The following is a 19,508-nucleotide window of genomic DNA, read 5'->3' on the forward strand; positions in this document are numbered from 1 at the left end:
ATTAGGTAAGGGCTACCCTAATTTAATGGAGAGTGAAGGAATGTGTGATGTAAAATGTTTGAATATATATATATATATATATATATTCCACCAAACAGCAAGCGCCCACTATTCGCAAATTGTAAAATAGTAGACCTCATACCACGGCTCCATACTTAAGCGTGCTTTCTTTATTTTACCAAATGCCAATTGGTACGAGGTCTACTATTTTACAATTTACGAAAAGTGGATGCTTGCTGTTTGGTGGAATATTGGGGATTTGCCACCCCTCCACGAGATGACCGCAAAGAAGTGACGGCATAACAGTGCATTATTGTGTGGAATATTTAAGATGGAACATCTAGCAGGAAGATTTAACATTCAGCCCATTCGGGCTAGGATCGATTGAGTTCTAGTCCATCGGAGGTTATACTATTAGATCCAGAGTGGTAGGATCTTGGGACTATGAATTGTGTTAATTTTTCTTGATTATTAAGTGACCACAAGTATAGTACAAGGGTTATTGTATCCTTTCTTATGTGATTGGGAGCTGAAAGAAGTCAGTATTATGCTAAACGGTATTTTGTTGGACATTCAAGATGAATATAGATGATGCATTTAATGAGTTTATTATATACATTTATTTTACAATAATCTGAGCAATCATGTTAAATAATCGCTGAGAATATTATATTGTGAACATCTGAATTGAGTATTGAGTATATTCAGTTTTACATATGAAGATCTACCATTCAAAGATGGCTGCCACGTTTTAAAAAAAACAAAAAATGAAAATAATGAAAAAAATGATATTTAAATAATAGATGGGTTGTGTATTGTCTCAGAACGAAGCTATGTATGTGATTGATTAGTTGATTTATCGCATAGCATTAATTAGGGACACAATATTGGTATCGTTTTTCTGAAATTTTTAATTTGATCATTTTGTATATTGTGGGCAGTAAAAGATGGCCGCTGATTATTCCTGCTAATCATAGGATGTGTTTCCATAGTCTGTTTTTTGTGTTATTGAAGTAGGTGATAGTGAGAAATTATAATATAAATAGAAATATACAAAGTGTTTGTCATTGGTGAACAAGGAAAGCAATTTTCCGAAACGCGTAGAGTGTGATTTGTGCCATTAAATAAGACTCACTGCAGTAATTGTCTGCGTGACTCAGACTTTAGTTTCTTAAACCTACGGATTACTGACGTATGGAATAAGAGGAAGTTTTGTGTGATTAATAGGGGTTAGCTACCCCGTCCTGGTCTGCCGTGTTGGGCAAAGGGATTACAGCTGTTGGCGATTGTAATATATATATATATATATATATATATATATATATATATATATGTTATTGACCTTGTTTTGTATAATGACTGCTGAGATTACTGTCATAATTACCAGAATTGTGACACATAGATAACTTTTAATTGTTAAATACCAGCAATTGTGTGTCTGCTGTTTCTTGTGGCCAGAGTGGATGGGAGAACTGTCAGCCTTTGGGTGGTCTTCCCCAAAAAAGCTTTGCCACAACTGCGCCTGTTTTTGGTAAATTATTTTATGTTGGCCTTAGGACTCTGCACACTTTACCATTGTTAACCAGGGCTAAAGTGCTTGTGCTCTCTCCTTTAAACATGGTACAAATGGCTTACACACAATTGGCACATTTTATTGACTTATATCCCCTAGTAAATTGGTAATGGATATATCCAGGGCCTGTAAATTAAATGTTATTAGTGGGCCTGCAACGCTGGTTATGCCATCCACTTCAGTAGCTCTTTAAACATGTATCAGGCCTGGCATTGAAGCCTGTGTGACCAGTTTTAAACTGCCATTTCTACCTGGCAAAATCCTTTTCCAGGCCAAACCTTCCCTTTTGAATACAGATAAGCCAACCCTATGTTAGTCCCTAAACTGCCTAGAGCGCAGGGTGTGTTGCATTTAACAATTCGAACATGCACTTTTACATGTCCTGGGAGAAAAAAAAGATTCACATTGGTTTTTAACTATTGCCAGGCCCAACTATACCCTAGGATAACATTGGCTCACCTAATTACATTTAATAACAGATAGTCTTTGTTTGAGAGCAGGAAGGAAAGTCATGTTTGGTGTATGAGGAATTGTAATTGAACCCCCTTTTTAATGGTAAAGCCATATATTAAGTTACAATTCAAGAAATGGCACTTTTAGAAAGTTGCCTTTTTCTTGTTCTAACCATTTGGTGCCTGAAGGCTATCCCTGGGCAATGTGACTAGGTGTATGGGGCAATTGGCCTTTGTGTATTTCTCCCAGACAGTATCACAAAAGAGAGTGTAGGTGTTGGCAGGATAGGCCATCTCTGGAAGGGTGGGTACATGGGGCTAATATGTATCACACTTGCACTTTAAAGGCACTGACTCAGTTCACAAAGAAATTCATCCTAGCCTATTGAGCCACCAGACAGACTGGGGCCAGGGCGGGGAGGCAGGAAATTCCAGATACCTCTGTGGAGGGGGGCACTCCAGAAGCTTCTCCACTTCAACATGGGAATCATGGATAAAAAGGGAGCCCTCGCAGCCACTCTTCAGTACGCACATGGACTTGTGGGTACTACAGGAGAAGGATGCCCTGTTGCTCTGATGCTAGATGGCTGCCCTGCATGCTGAGAAAGAAGACAGGACATGGATCACTCAGCCCGGTTTACTTGACTCCAACCATCACCTGGCTCACCTCCTGTTCTAAGATACAGGGACACAACAAGCTTCAGAGACCTCTTAGCGAATGATCAGCTAAACTTCTACAACTGTCAATTGTGCTCCTCCTTAAACTTACTTTCTTCCTTATGTCTTGTACCCCTCCTGGGATGTGGCCAATCAACCAGGACTCTCCATCCATCTCTGTCCCAGGCTTTTCTATCAAACTGACTCCAGGAATAACCCATCTCTTTGCAGTCCTGCTTGAGGCCTTGGTACCAGGTGTTTCTTGGCCTTCCTTTTTCCTTTTCCCTTAAGGGTTCCAGGTCTGGGCTTGCCTGATGGTGTTTGCTACAGGTTTGCAGAGGGTGTGACCAATCTAGCTGCAGTGCATTTCCTTCTTAAATAAAAGAAGAACTCCTGCACTTGTAGGCTTTTCATGACCACAAACAGGTCTGTTCCCATCAAGATCATGTCCCTGCCCCAACCATCAACGCCAAGCTCTGGTGAACCTGACTTTTCACACTGCAGTGATCACTAATGACAACCAGAAGTGCGAGAACTACACACCTCAACAGCCCATGATGACCGCCAAAGTGAATCTCCAGCAACAACCAGCTGCAACACCTGACAGGATCTTCATGCTAAAGCGACGTCAGTCCCTGACACCCAGCCTACTCTTTGCGCTAAAGTGACATCCATCCACAATGCTCTCCCTACTCTTCTCTGCCACCTCCACAGCAAACAGAACTCTTCGCACTGGACTTTAGAAGGTAACATTTTCAGCGGGACTAACCTTGTCTCTATATTTGTCCCACACTCTATCGTGATTGGCTTGAACTTGTGACAGTGACATGGTCTTGCACTACTAGATAACTGCGAGTTGGCTTTAATTTTAAAATGTATTGTTTTTGCTTCTACTAATTATATTTGTATTGTTTTGGTGTCCAATAATTTAGAAAATTTACTATATTGTTTATATTGGTGTGGAATGTTTCTTGTGTTGTGTTTTCACTTTATTACTGTTTGTGTGCTAAATAAATCCTTTCCACATTGCCTTTACGTTAAGCCTGACTACTTTTGTGGCACACTACCAGGAGCTTAAGCACAGGTTAATTTAATTACTTTTTTGTCATTTGCTCTGATAAGGATTATGGCTGCTGCTTGAGGAGAGTTTCATCCCCCTCAACCAACAACCCAATTTCTCTCACTGGGGAGCAGTATGTTTATGTAATACTCTCCCTGCATTTACGACTTACACTCACAGGGTTGTCTGACTCCTAACACTCCTTATCTAAATGAACATAACATGTTGTGACAGGGAGTGAGAGGCACCTGTGTATTATCCCTTTTCTCTTAAGAGGGTACTCTGCAATAAATTCATTTTGGGTCTTTGGGGATCTACCTGGGTGGACCCCTCAAAACTGAGGTTCACACTAGCACACAAGTTGCAGAGCTTATATGGGCTGGGATGTTGACAATGACTTGTCCTTCTGTAGGAGTAATTGATAACAGCTTGGGTGGAGTTTAGGAAAAAATATTCCTGACAACCTCACCCACACACACTCACACATACACATATACGGCCCGCGTAGTCATTGGCCTGGATCACAGAACCCAGAGATCACATCTCTTTCCAACTTATTTTACTTCACTGTTTCCTTGTAAACTGTTTTTTTTCTTAAAACATATGTGCATCTTAAAAAAGGTAATATCCAACACTGGACCAAGATTTATCTGTTCTCGCTTCCATCACACATGCCTAACCATTTAGGTAGATCCAGTGTGGCCAATCTCTAAATTATGCCTTCTTTCCACTGATTCAGAAGGAGAGGACATTCTTTTTGTATGTCCATGCCAAACTTTAAAATTGCTGTATTCTTTTCACAGAGCCATTCATCCCTAATTTGCCTTTCAAAAGCCATATAAAATATGGTTCTTTAGATACTCTATGTAGTCCTGATTCAGCAGGTTATCTTGTTAAGCAATTGTTTTAGCACTAGTATACCTTGTTACAGTGACTCTTTTACACTTTATAAATGTCCCTAAGCATGTGAAATATTGTGTTGCTGCAGGCATTACAGGAAGCAAGATAGCAAATGCTGAGTACTTAAAACAAGTGATATTGTCATAATACTGGGGCTGAGGGAGCATCCCCTTTCCCTAGGGAGGATATGAGAGGTATCCTAGACGTGCAGTGTCCAAATGTTCCAAGTAAAATATACCAACCCAAAAGTAAATTAAAAAGAAATACCTGTTTTTTCATGATAATCACAGATCCTAAATCATGTCAGCAAATCTGCAAATTAACAGGAATAAAATGATATTCAGTTCTTGAGAAACTTTAGCAACTCAAAATTTAACAACAAAAAATTGGTATTGCAACTGTGCATAGCAAAGACATGCAGAGTGATCATTGTGGACCCACGGCACTTCTGAGGGCCCTAGATCCTGCAGTGCTTAGCCAAAGTCAGTAGAATAGGTGAAGGGCATGTGCTGTCTGTGGTAAGTCTTTCTAAGCTACTGTTGAAGCAAGCTGAGTTGCTGTCAGCCCAACAGGATTTACAAATCATTTGCACAAAAAATTACCACTCATTCATCTGGCCTATATCAACCAATAATTCTCCCGGTGTATTCATCACCCCAAATCAACCTTAAAATCTTTTGCACCTGTTGCTTGGTTTGATCCCACTTAAAGCATACAAGTATGGTTGTCTAACTGGTGTTCATGATGTTTCATGTAGGAGCTGGAGTTTCACACAGGAATCACATTCACACAATCTTTGCTTATACCCCTTTCTGTTCTCTCTGAGACAATACTATCTGTTGCCTATCTTCAGGCATTTGAACATTACGGTTTGCAACCCCTCAGTTATAGAATGCTTGAAAGGGGATTTGAGCTGATTAACAAAAAGGTGTGTAAACTTTCTGAAGTTTGCTTTCTAGTTGCTCAATAATGTAACATCACGAATTCAATGCTGGAGGTCAGTGTTGAAAGGTACCTACCTCTTTGATCCCATGAGTGACTAGTACACGTATGGACCATACAACTCATCGCATCTGTTAGACTTTTCATCCTTTGTGTGGTCTCCCTTAACTTTTTGCCTGTTTCCCAGGTTGTTGAAGTGTGCTGGACTCTGATTTTGCTGTTTTTGTTACTCTGGGCACTTTACCACTGCTATCTAGTGCTAAAGTGCAAGTGCTTCTTTACAAAATGTGTATGTAATTGGTTTGTACAGGATTGGCTTATTTGATTTATTAGTAAGTCCCTAGTTCAGTGCACTAGAGGTGCACAGGGCCTGTAAATCAAATGCTACTAGTGAGCCTGCAGCACTGGTTGTGCTACCCACATACGTAGCTCTGTAATTAGGTCTCAGACCTGCCAGTGCAGTGTCTGTGTGTGCAGTGTTAACTGTAAATTCGACTTGGCAAGTGTACCCACTTGACAGGCCCAAACCTTCTCTTTTCTTACATGTCAGGCACCCGTAAGGTAGGCCCTAGGTAACCCCAAGGGCAGGGTGCAGTGTATGGTTGAGGTAGGACATATAGGCGGTCATTCTGACCGCGGCGGTCGCCGCCCGCCATGCGGTTCCCGCTGAATGACCGCACTGCGGTCAAAAGACCGCGGCGGTCATTCCAACTTTCCCGCTGGGCCGGCGGGCGACCGCCAAAAGGCCGTCCGCTGGCCCAGCGGGAAAGCCCCTGCAACGAGGAAGCCGGCTCGGAATGGAGCCGGCGGAGTTGCAGGGGTGCGACGGGTGCAGTGGCACCCGTCGCGATTTTCACTGTCTGCAAAGCAGACAGTGAAAATCTTTGTGGGGCCCTGTTAGGGGGCCCCTGCACTGCCCATGCCAGTGGCATGGGCAGTGCAGGGGCCCCAGGGGCCCCACGGCACCCATTCCCGCCATCCTGGTTCTGGCGGTGGACACCGCCAGAAACAGGCTGGCGGGAAGGGGGTCGGAATCCCCATGGCGGTGCTGCAAGCAGCGCCGCCATGGCGGATTCCCTGGGCCAGGGGAAAACCGGCGGGAAACCGCCAGTTCCCCTTTTCTGACCGCGGCTTTACCGCCGCGGTCAGAATAGCCCAGGAAGCACCGCCAGCCTGTTGGCGGTGCTTCCGCCGCCCTCCGCCATGGCGGTCATGGACCGCCAGGGTCAGAATGACCCCCATAGTAATGTGTTTTAAATGTCCTGACAGTGAAATATTGCTAAATTTGTTTTTCACTGTTGTAAGGCCTGTCCCTCACATAGGTTAACATAGGGGCTACCTTTAAATCTGATTAAAGTGTAGATTCCCTTTGGAAGCGGATGGACATGTGGAGTTTGGGGACTCTGAGCTCACAATTTAAAAATGGGGAACATTCTTTTTTACGACTTTTTTTTTCCGAAAGTCGTGGTTAACGAAAGCGCAACAACGCTTTTTTTAACCACGACTCCGGTTTTTTAGAAGTGAGTTGGCGAAGGTAAGTGGTGGGTTTAGGTTTTGGGGAAATATCGTTGTTAAGGCATTCGTGGTAAAATCATTAGTAGTAGCAACGAGGTCGGTGTTCCAACCTCGTTGTTAAGGCAGTAGTTGTTTTTGAAGTCGTTGTTTCGTCGTACAGTCTTTAAAAATAGATATTTTCGTGAAGTTGATTTTAAGATTGTGTGTTTGAAACTGCCACTTTTAGAAAGTAAGCATGTTCGTGCTTATACCATTTCTGTGACTCTGCCTGTTTGTGGATTCCCTGTCTGGGTCAGTTTGACAGTTAGGCTGGTTGCACCTCACACTAGACAGTGACACAAAGGGAGCTGGGGTGTAGCCTGCATATCCTGATGAGCCATCTGTGCTTGGAGGGATGGGAGGAGTGGTCACTCACACCTGAGGGCTGTGCCTGCCCTTACACAATGCAGTCTCCAACCCCCTGGTGAGTGTCTGGGGCCTGGCCTGGGCAAGGCAGGATTTCACACTCAAAAGAGACTTTGCTTTGAAGTAGGCCTACTTTAAAGGAGAAATTGGGTATAAGAAGGTCACTCAAAACCACAGACTTTAGAACGCTTCTGGAAACCAAGAGAAACCTCTGCCTGGAGAAGAGCTGAAGAGCTGAGGAAGAAGAGCTTCCCTGCCTGTGCTTTGTGGAGCTACCCTGCAGTTGCTGCTTCTGCCAGAGTAAGAGGGCAAAGACTGGACTTTGTGTGCCTTCTATCTTGTGAAGATCTCCAAGGGCTTGATTTAGAGCTTGCCTCCTGTTGTTTGATGTCTCAGGGACAGCAAAGACTTCTCTCTGCCAGCACCTCGTGTCTCTGGAGAGACTCGTACTCTGACCTGTGGTGCCCATCCAGTTCCTGCAAACCTGAAAGGCGAAGCTGGCAGCCTAAAAGGAAAAAATCCACACATAGCACGCCTGTGGGGAAAAGATCAATGTGACTCTGATCTGCAGCTGGGAAATCGCCATGCCGCTGGATTCGCAGCTAAAAATCGAAACTCGCCTTTAACGCGTCTGAAGAATCAATGCACAGAGCTGGAGAAACAATGCGCAGCATTGCTGACGGAGGCTGGTGAGATTGCAATCCGCACTGCGTGGTTTTCGGATCATCGTGCGTCTGGATTTCCAACGCAAGTACCGCTGGGCATGTAAAAACAACGCAAGGCCTGCCCGGAGTCGAAAGTGCTGACCGGGTCGATGCATCGCTCTCCTGCAGAGAGAAGAAACAATATGCCCGACCCGACAAAAGGAGAAACGACGCAAGGTCTTGCTCGTATTTCCTATTTTTCTAAACCTTTGTTGTGTCATTTTATAGTGTTTTCATTAAGTTACTGTGTGTGTTGGTACAAATGCATTACACCTAGCACTCCGAAGTTAAGCCTACTGCTTGTGCCAAGCTACCAAGGAGGTAAGCAGGGGTTAGCTGAGGGTGATTCTCTTTTACCCTGACTAGAGTGTGGGTCCTTGCTTGGACAGGAGGTAACCTGACTGCGAACTAAAGACCCCATTTTTAACAGCATCCAGATAATAAGGCTGGAGGGCTGCACTTCTGACCATTTTGCCAATGATACTGAATTTCATTAGAACTTTTAATTTTTGAGGGCCTTTCCTTTAGTCTTTGTAGACTGCACTTTCAAGTGTCTTTATCCAATGTAGCATTCACTTTTTTTTTTGGTGTGCAGGAGTGACTGCATTTCTCTAGTCTATTAACATTACCGCCTAACTGTTGCAGGCTGAATTTGGGGTCATTAGAAGCAAATTATTTTGCCTTTTGGTCCCAATTTTGTCCTCTGGCCCACTTTATCATTGATGGGGGGTGCAGGGGGCTCATTAACTTTTATGTTTAAAGGATTGAGATTGAACTGGTTGTGCCCTAAAACCTGTGGCTTCCTTGCTATTTCAGTATGGTGCCACACAGGGCATTTGTGATATATTATCTGGCATTGGGTCTATCATAGCTGTTAGCATGAATTGTACTAGCTGCTAACTGAACTCTTGTAGTGTATGCATTGCTACATTTGTAACTTAACTTAGCAAAGATTTTTATGGCTTTTTTAGATACCACAGCTGCTGTGATGTATTTTAACCAAACAGTACTTTTCATAAAGTGTGGGCTTTTACTTTTCAATGTATAAATAAAGAATGGTTTGCAATGGTTTTAAGTAATTGTGCCACAGAATAATGAAAAACAATCTTAAAACCTTAAACCTAATGAGATATTTTTCTGTAGATCATGTACCCCAAGCAATCAAAGACATTTGGAATCCAAAATTATAATGGAACTTGATGCATATGAACTTTATGGATTCAGTATGAGAGAGAAACTCTCACTACATTTGAAAGATTAGTATTTACATATCTTTAGAAGTACTTGCTGGGCCTTTCACCACATTTTATTTTCTTTATTGTAGAACTATGGGAGTTTTAATATTTGCATGTAAGCTTTCTGTTTAGTAGGTGACCTTAATGTGTTGGAGCTAGTACAATTGTGATCTACTACTTGGCAATGTTGGATTAGATCATGGACACATCAACATTCATGTGTCCTCCCTGACATTGTATGATAATTGTAGCCCACTTGGGCATGACCAAGATATTTATGTGGAACATTGGCCATTGATATTTAATAGACAGTACTGCATTAGGGTGGGAATTATGTTTTGGCCATTGATTCTCTTACTGTTTAAAATGTAATATACATGCATACCTATTTATTGTGATGAATGCATACATAATTTATACGATAGGCACAATTGCATAACTATTTTCAATGTTCAATATACACTTGAAGAAGTATACATGCGAATATGCTTTGTATAGATGGATTTCTGAAATTCAGGAAACCTTGGGGGAGTACTCCTATAAACCATTGTGATTTTAAAATACTTGTGGGTCAGCACCCATGTTAGAAATGGGGTCTTTGGTTGACAGTCAGGTTACCCCCTGTTCAAGCAAGGACCCTCACTCTAGTTAGGATAAAAGAGAATCACCCTCAGCTAACCCCTGCTTACCCCCTTGGTAGCTTGGCAGAGCAGTAGGCTTAACCTCAGAGTGCTGGGCGTAAAGTATTTGTACCAACACACACAGTAACTTAATGAAAACACTACAAAATGACACAACACCAGTTTAGAAAAATAGGAAATATTTATCTAGACAAAACAAGACCAAAACGAAAAAAATCCAACATACACCAGTCAAGTTATGATTTTTTAAAGGTTTAAAATAAAAAGAGTCTTTAGGTAGTTGTAACAACACACTAGCGCTGCTAGCGTGTAAATGTACCTGGTTTGCGTGAAAAATAACCCCGCACGGGCGGTGTGCGTCGAAAATAACCCTGCACGGTTATATGCGTCGAAAACAGCTCGGCACGGCGAGGCGCGTCGAAAAAGCCAGCCACGCGACGGTCCGAAAGTCCCGCGGCGCTGGTTGCGATCTCTCAGCCTTCGTCAGCGATGCTGCGCGTCGTTTCTCCTGCTCCGGGCGTCGATTCTCCGGTCGCGTTTCCTGCGGCGTCGTTTCTCAGCTGCGGAGCCGGCGTCGCGTCGTTTTCTCAGCCGCGATCGGATTCGCGTCGATCTTTTCTCCGCACGCCACTCGGTGCGTGTATTTTTGTCCTTAGGCTGCCAGCCTCTCCTTTCAGGGTCCCAGGAACTGGAAGGGCACCACAGAGCAGAGTAGGGGTCTCTCCAGAGACTCCAGGTGCTGGCAGGAAGAAGTCTTTGCTATCCCTGAGACTTCAATAACAGGAGGCAAGCTCTACATCAAGCCCTTGGAGATTTCTTCTTCAAGATGGAAGGCACACAAAGTCCAGTCTTTGCCCTCTTACTCAGGCAGAAGCAGCACTGCAGGAAAGCTCCACAAAGCACAGTCACAGGCAGGGCAGCACTTGTTCCTCAGCGATCAGCTCTTCTCCAGGCAGAGGTTCCTCTTGATTCCAGAAGTGTTTCTAAAGTTTGTAAGTTTGGGTGCCCTTCTTATACCCATTTTAGTCTTTGAAGTCACCTTTCTTCAAAGGGGACTCACACCTTCTTGTGAAATCCTGCCTTGCCCAGGCAAGGCCTCAGACACACACCAGGGGGTTGGAGACAGCATTGTCAGAGGCAGGCACAGTCCTTTCAGATGAGAGTGACCACTCCACCCCTCCCTCCTAGCAGAGATGGCTAATCAGGAAATGCAGATTACACCCCAGCTCCCTTTGTGTCACTGTCTGGTGTGAGGTGAAAAAACAACCCAACTGTCAAACTGACCCAGACAGGGAATCCACAAACAAGGCAGAGTCACAGAATGGTTTAAGCAAGAAAATGCTCACTTTCTAAAAGTGGCATTTCCAAACTCACAATCTTAAAATCAACTTTACTAAAAGATGTATTTTTAAATTGTGAGATCAGGGATCCCAAACTCCACATGTCCATCTACTCTCTAGGGGAATCTACACTTTAATCATATTTAAAGGTAGCCCCCATATTATCCTATGAGAGAGACAGACCTTGCAACAGTGAAAACGAAATTGGCAGTATTTCACTGTCAGGACATATAAACCACATTACTATATGTCCTACCTTATCCATACACTGCACCCTGCCCTTGGGGCTACCTAGGGCCTACTTTAGGGGTGCCTTACATGTAAGGAAAGGGAAGGTTTAGGCCTGGCAAGTGGGTACACTTGCCAAGTCGAATTTACAGTATAAAATTACACATACAGACCCTGCAGTGGCAGGTCTGAGACATGATTACAGAGCTACTTATGTGGGTGGCACAACCAGTGCTGCAGGCCCACTAGTAGCATTTGATTTACAGGCCCTGGCACCTCTAGTGCACATTACTAGGGACTTACTAGTAATTCAAAATAGGCCAATCATGGATAAACCACTTACATACAATTTAAACAGGAGAGCATATGCACTTTAGCACTGGTTAGCAGTGGTAAAGTGCTCAGAGTTGAAAAGCCAACAGCAACATGTCAGAAAAATATAGGAGGCAGGAGGCAAAAAAGTCTGGGGATGACCCTGCATAAGCAAAAGTCCAACAACCCACATAACAATTAAGAAGCAGGCCCTTACTGTTCAGTCGGTGAACATTTAAGTGACTGTGTCGAAAGATGTGAGCAAAATATTTTATTTCATAGTTGGGCCTAATTGTACTATTTTTAAGGTGCTTTAACGTACTACATTAATAGCAAGCATTTGTTCAGTACAGTGTTTTTCTGATAAAGCCTTTCACAGAAGGACACATTTTTGTTTTCATCTGGATTTAATATTTTGTTACTTAGTGACTTAAACCAGTCTTATGCCAGCTATGCCTTTGCTCCAGCAACAGCAAATGCACCACCAGGTTATCCTGATGTATGCCTGCCTGGAAATGTGTTTCAACTGACCATCTTCCATCATCACGGCCCTTACAGGCACTGGTGAACTACCAATCTTCATACTCAGCAAACTCACAACCTGCCCTTACTATTTACAACATGATGCGTCATTTGTCTTACACGAAAATATAAAAAGTTGAAAATAAATTTGTGGCTTGTTTCTGTGAATCTATCTGAAGTTGTATTCATTTTCTGATCTGCATGGACTGCTATAATTTGCAGTGCAGTCGTATGATGTTTCTGTAAATCAAAATGAGCAACACAGAAAATATTTATAGATTTTATGTGACGATATGGTAATGTTCCGTTAAACTTCTAACCGACTGGAAAACAGAAGTACAGTTTATCAGGTCCTTCAGAGAGTTTGCCTGAAGGATGCATTTTTGTCACATTTAGTAGACGTTTTCCCCTTGACACCATTCTGTGCCTTATGTTCTTTTTATTTTCTTCTTTAAAAACCTCTTCAACAGTCATGACCATTACCACAAATCCATTTCCACGCATATGCCTTTACCACGCATGCCTTTGCCAAACATGCCTTTACCACGAATATGCCTTTACCTCGCATGCCTTTTCAATGAATTTAGTTCTAAAGGCATAAATCATAAAGGCAAATGCGTGGTAAAAGTCTTAAAGGTAAGTATTAAGGCCCATATTTATACTTTTTTTGCGTCATCTTTTGACCCAAAAGCAGCGCAAACTTACGAAATATAATTGTATTTTCTAAGTTTGTGCTGCTTTTGCGTCAAAAAATTACTCACATGCGGCACAAAAAAAGTATAAATATGGGCCTACTTTTTTTTGTAAGGGCATGAATGGTAAAGGCATATGCGTAGTGAAGGTTTTAAAGGTAAATAGTAAACACTCTCCTAGAGTTTTAGTATTCATAAATTCAGTATATGACTCACAATTATTGGAAAAAAAAAACATATTTTGATGCACTACAGCTGCACATAGCCTTCTATTGTGTGTATGGGCAGTTGGCTGTCCCCAGTGGATTGGGTGCAGGGCTAGGCCTACTACAATCACACTCTGTTTAGCATGACCTTTAACCATTCACTGTAAGGGTTGAGCATCCATTGCAAGTTGGGTGCAGGGCTTCAGCTGTACCCAGAGGATTTTTGGCACATGTGGATTGTACAGGTTTGGACACATGGTACTATTGTGTGATTTAATTCGAGCTTCATTTACTGCAATTCACAATTAGTGCTTTTCACTAATATTTCACCTTTTGCATCCTATAATACAATTTCACATGTGCGAATTGATTTGTACATATGTTAACGATTAATGTGCTCTTGCTAACATATTTTCAAACATGCACAGTCCAAATAATGATCAATGCACATTGCCAAGAAAACATTTTGCTTCTGAGGCCTTATCATTTAAAGCTGTGCTGGATCAGCACAACACTGATTGTTATTTATTTGACTGCAGTTCCTAAAGTTAATAGTATAACTCATAATTTCTTCTTTATTAATACATGAAAAGCAGACAGCACAAACCAGAAACATTGAACAGGGGTTGCTTCTATCTGTTTCAAACTGTGCTGTCTAAAGTTCATACATTAACCAGAGAGAAGTTTAGAGGTAATCTATCCACTTTAGACACCTCAAACAAAGACACGCAGGTGTGTGCCTCTTCTCCGAGCCCGCACACTCTTTGGGATATGGTGCAGGTACAGCTAAGAGGGGCACAAGCGTAACTTGTACATATGCACATTTTCTGAGCTCTTCATTCTGAACTTTACAAAAATATCCTAAGAAGGCTATATCTTTTTTTTCATTTGGGCTATTGATTAAAGAAATTAATATTATTGTGCCTATCAAATGTAGATCCATCACCTTTTGTTTAGGTCGAAGCAATACTTTTTTTTTAATAGTTTCTACATAGGAACACTTGGGGCTGATTTAGAGTTTGGGGGACAGGGTACTGAATTACAAATGGCGGGAGTGCTCTGCTTGCCGGGCCTCTGCTCTACCCACCTAATTTAGAGACAGGCAGACCTTAACTTTTCTGTCAATGGAGCCCGCTTTGTCTCTGTCCATGGAACATTTTTTCTAACAGTCCAGCGTAGTAGTGGCTATTAGAAGAATTCCATTACATCTCCTGCCTCATCAAAGGGTGAGTTGTGCAATGACTTTTTTCTATCCATCACCAGCAGGAAAAAGCTGGTGGGGGAAGAGAAAAAAGTAATAATGGTTCCCACACCCTAAAGAGAACTCCCAGAGAGTGGTGCTGATTAGTATTTTGTTTTTCACACACAAACTCCAGCTTTGGGAGCTTGTTTCTGAAAAAACAGAACATTAAAAAACGTTTTCTGAACAGCCAAGAAAACCAAATATGGGTCTCCACCAAACGTTTTCTATATCATGACAGTGGCACCTTTCAATGAATAGCCACCTGTCAAACCCTCAATCAGGCCTTTGCTGTGTAATAGTGTAAATGTTGTGAATAATTTGGAAAAAGTACGCACAGATGTCAGGTGTCAATACCTCAGAATGGATCAAGAAGTACAGATACCATTTTCTGTCATTTCAACTAATAACGAATGTTACTCTGTGTTATACAGTAGCCTTTATTCTGCAACTGACAAATCCCGTATTTAAAATTAACATCCATTGATTGAAGCAAATTAGATTTAGGCATGCTTGTATTTTTGCAAACGAATGCAACACTGGGTTTTATATTTTATGTTTTTATTTGAACCAACAGTGTTACCAAGTCACACTTGTGGAAATCCTGGTGAAATCGCCAAAGGGGTGCTTCATGGAACAAGATTCAACATCGGGGACAAAATTCGATACAGTTGTGTCTCAAACTACATCATGGAAGGACATGCTACTTTGACATGCATCGTTAGTCCTGGTAATGGTGCATCCTGGGATTTTCCAGCTCCTTTTTGCAGAGGTAAAAAGCTTGTATTGATTATCTATTTCAAGAACTGCTCAAAATGCATTCTGGCATATGGAACTGTATATAGCTGACTAACAGATGTATGTTATTGTAATTCCATAGGCTAAATATGAATAACATCGTTGTAAATATAACATTGAATGAATGAACAAACTAGGAGTTAATATATTTATCAGGCATTAATAATTTAACAATTATTACATAAATATGAAGGAAACATTCAAAATGATTCCAAAACTCCCTGGTCAGAGCTGAGTATAGCAGACAGCCATCAGGTGGCTGGGGACGCAGAGAGAGATGTAAAGAAATATAGACACAGACAAGCAGAGCTGCCGAGTCACTAAGTAGGAGAGTAGACTGCGAGTGCTACACGAGGATGGAAGGAAGGGAAATATGAGTGGCTAAAAGCAGTGGGAAGAGAAAGAGGAAGCAGCTGAGGGTCTGGCCATATCCTGTGCCTGACGCCGAGCCTGAGCAAAGGGGTAAGTGCATTAGTCATCACCAGCATCTGCAGTGCATGGAAGCAGTCCCCATCAGCGTGGTTCGGCTTGAGGCCATCAGGCAGCTGAGGGTCTGCTTTGTTTGCAGTTCACCTCCCTTCCCCACTCATTCTGGGTCCCCCACCCCACCATCTTCACAGTCAAAAGGAAGAGGCAGAATATATCAGAGCTGAAGAAAAGTAAGTGTAGAAGCTTCACAGTCAACATTGCTCCTGCTATTTTCTGTTCTAAAATGTGGCTTGTGTACCTGCCGTGCACAAGTTCTGAAAGGGGTCTTGGTCCATTGGTTTCCCGGAGATTGTGGACCTGAGCAATTAAGCACTGAGAGACTGTGGAGTGACAGCAGCGAGGCTCTGGAGAGGTCACTGGATAGCCTGGAAAGCCTGAAGTATCCTGCATCCAAACTGCTGCCCGCTGTCACTATTAATCCTGCTACCACTATTGTCACTATTCTCGCTAGTGCCACTGCTGCTGGGGAACTGTCGCTAGGGCTCCCAGGCTCCTGAAAAACACCCCTAGCACTCAAATTAAGTCCTGGAACCCCCAAAGTGGGGCTGATTAGCAAGGAGGCACAGACAACAGCTGGTGATAGGATAGTTGTGCTGTGAATAGAGACATGTCTGCTCGTATGGTGTCCCGTACAACTTTGTTACAATATAGCTACAGTCTATGGTCCAAAATATCTATCCTCGACCTGGCCCGACATTTGCAGTGCAGATTAGGATACATCTCAAATGGTATGGCCTAAATGAAATACAGCTATGTATTGCCATATAGTGTCAGATAGTGCCTCATTGATAGTGTGTGAATGATAAAGGCATGACTATCCTAAAAGCGCAAGATCATATTTTAAACCCTGAAGATCTCTGCACTTGTATAACAAACTACTGTTTCTGTTACCTAAATTTCCAACATGTCATATTCAGGGGGGCAATACAAATACCAGCTCCTAAATAAAAGAAAAGTGTTCAGGGGCCTTCTACAGGTATAGCTAGCAAATAGGCTAATCTTAAATCCTCACCATCCTGCTTAGTGTAGGCACACATGAACCACTTTGGTCCAGGCCCACTGGAAAGAAGATTGCCGTTGATCCAATTGCCGAAGCCCAAGTGAAAAGCAAAAAACTTAATACCAACTATTATTTAAGCTTCAAGGGTGAAACAGTCCAATCCACTCTGATCAGTGTGATGTGGGGTGAGCATACTGACCAAAAAAGCAAGGGGGTGAAGTGATAGAGTTGGATCCCCTATTTGAGAAAAGTGCATTCCCACCTAATCTACTGAGCAACACAGTGTAAGCAGACAAGACTAGTATGGATCATTGTAAGAACGAAATAGTGCCAAAAGTAATGCAGGCTGGCTCCATCAACATCAGCCCAAAATTAAACACACCTTTAGCCACGCTGCTACTTCCAACCATTTCTTGTTCCCCAATGAGCTAAACATTGAACACAAGGAATACCTTGTGTCCGGGTTTGTAAGAGAAAAAGCAAAGTCTGACTTAAAGAGAGAAACCCCGGACAGTTCTGCACTGAGGAAAGGAACACTTGTAACTGCATACCTTATGGAGGCCTATGTAAAATCAGTCTCTAAGCACAGAAGGTTTCACCCCATATTGCTCTTCCCCTACTGGGTGCTACATTAGCTAGGGAAGCAAGTCTACGTGGAGATGTATCCCAAATGTTCCAAGGCACATTGTTCCCAAAGGATTCATTATTAGATTTACCACTGCCTTGTGACTTTACATTGCCAGACATTCCTGTTCCAACAATGAACACTGGGGTAACTGTCTGAGTATGTAGCATATCCTAGCAAAGACAGAGGTATTATCAAATATTAACTCCTCCATAAATGAGATGATGAACAGCAGCTTTATAGCCCCCATTCTCCAGAATAAGGGATCCCTTACTCTGAGAACATGATTGTACAGAGGTCGCCCTGTAGCGCTGGCCAAGATTATACAATCTCTAGATCCTTTTTCTTGCTAGAACAGATATTGAGTTCTGTGCTCCCTTTATTAGAGAAAGTAGTATGCCATAATGACCATAATACTAACCTTTTAACACTTATACTGGAAGCGATGGCCTTGATTCTGAACCAGCTTGATGGATCTTGGGTAGCTATAAATCAGAAGGAGGACCAATCAATCAATGCAAAGCTTATCATCTATGCAGTACCTGAAGTGGTGTACCTCACATCTGCCATAACGTGTATTGTGCCTCCTAGATACGATAAACCACTGGATAAATAACTGGAAGCCAAGCCATCAAATTTTATTGAAAGTTGTGGAATGGTTACAAAACATAATACCAACCCCTGGTGGAGACCCTACCATTGATTGAAAAGGAGATCAAAAGGCTGAAAACTAAACATCTAGCAAAGCATTCGCTGGGGATCACTATGCACACTGTTACAATTAGTGGGTCACCAAGAACGCAATAGGCGTTAAGTAAAACAAAACAAAAAAGTTTCATTCCAGAAAAAGCTAGTGGAAAGGAGAGGGAAATGCCAATGAAAAGACGTGACAGCTGATATGGGTTACATTTTTCATCTAAGAAACATCTTTAGAGAACCAGCAAAAGGTCACAAGGAAAATTAATGCCTGTATCCAACCTTCAGAAGATAAAAGTCCCCCACAATGACTGAATTAGCAGATGAGATTGCACCACAACCAAAAGTGATCCACAAAAGGAAAGGTGAAATCAAGAAAACTAAAATATACCAGCGGTGCATTAAAAAGGGAAGGGGATCATGCAACTGCATGTCCACATCAGAAGTGAACCCAGGACGTACCACTGTACAAGTAATTTTTTCTCCGAGTACATTTGAAGAAGGAGCATCTAGTTCCTCTGATGGAGAACTGAGGGGTGCAAAGGGCCCGAGCATCTTCCTGTTAAAATCCAAGTACAAGAGCATGCCCGTTAGTAGTAACTGAACCATCGGGGGATTTGGCAAACAAGGGAACAGATTTTTAAGGTCCTATCATCACATAAGCTTCACTTTCTGTGATGTTCCTGTGGTGCTGTGCGGTGCACCACACTTACAAGGCTGTTCACCCTAATAAATACAAAATCCTCATCAGCCCTTCAAGGACAGTTGCATCACCATTTAAAGAGGCTTGATACATTCATGAGCCTGCATTTGTCCCTCAGATCTTTGTATTTTTGTATGTATGTATGCAGTCATGTATGTATGTATCTATGTACATATGTATGCACTCCCTAATTGGTGTAATAAAGGCACCCGCAGCCCCCACAGTGCAGGGGGGGCCCAAGCTTTAGGGGGCCCCCTCAAGACAGTACACTGGCCTGAGAACTCCTGAGTGAGTCCCTCCATGTACAGTGCAGTGGGGCCCCCTCTCATTTTGTTGCGCCACTGCACTCCCTAGGAGTGTACTGGACAAGGCAGGTCATGTTGCTACAATATTTGGATAAGACAGAGGCTGAGAAGTAAACTTCCAATTGCTTGAACAGTGAGATTTAAGGATAAGCAGAACTCATGCAAGTCCAGTTACTATCCTAGCATCCACCCGTAATTTTAGATTTTTAAGCCAGCATCCTGATTGTTTTTTGTACTTCGAAGTTATCTATGGATTTACCCCAGTTTG

At 42.5% G+C, this 19,508-nt stretch overlaps 1 protein-coding gene across 1 annotated transcript in view; it reads left to right on the forward strand.

Moving 5' to 3' along the window:
* The window catches only part of CSMD1 (CUB and Sushi multiple domains 1), a 5,088,256-nt gene that overhangs the window by 1,562,484 nt on the left and 3,506,264 nt on the right, over positions 1-19,508 (forward strand). Inside the window, exon 4 of the mRNA XM_069235813.1 lies at positions 15,202-15,396. Coding sequence (XP_069091914.1) covers positions 15,202-15,396 — 195 coding nt within the window. The remainder of the gene's footprint in view (positions 1-15,201; positions 15,397-19,508) is intronic.

Source organism: Pleurodeles waltl, chromosome 5, assembly GCF_031143425.1.
Source record: "Pleurodeles waltl isolate 20211129_DDA chromosome 5, aPleWal1.hap1.20221129, whole genome shotgun sequence".
NCBI classification, from domain to species: domain Eukaryota; kingdom Metazoa; phylum Chordata; class Amphibia; order Caudata; family Salamandridae; genus Pleurodeles; species Pleurodeles waltl.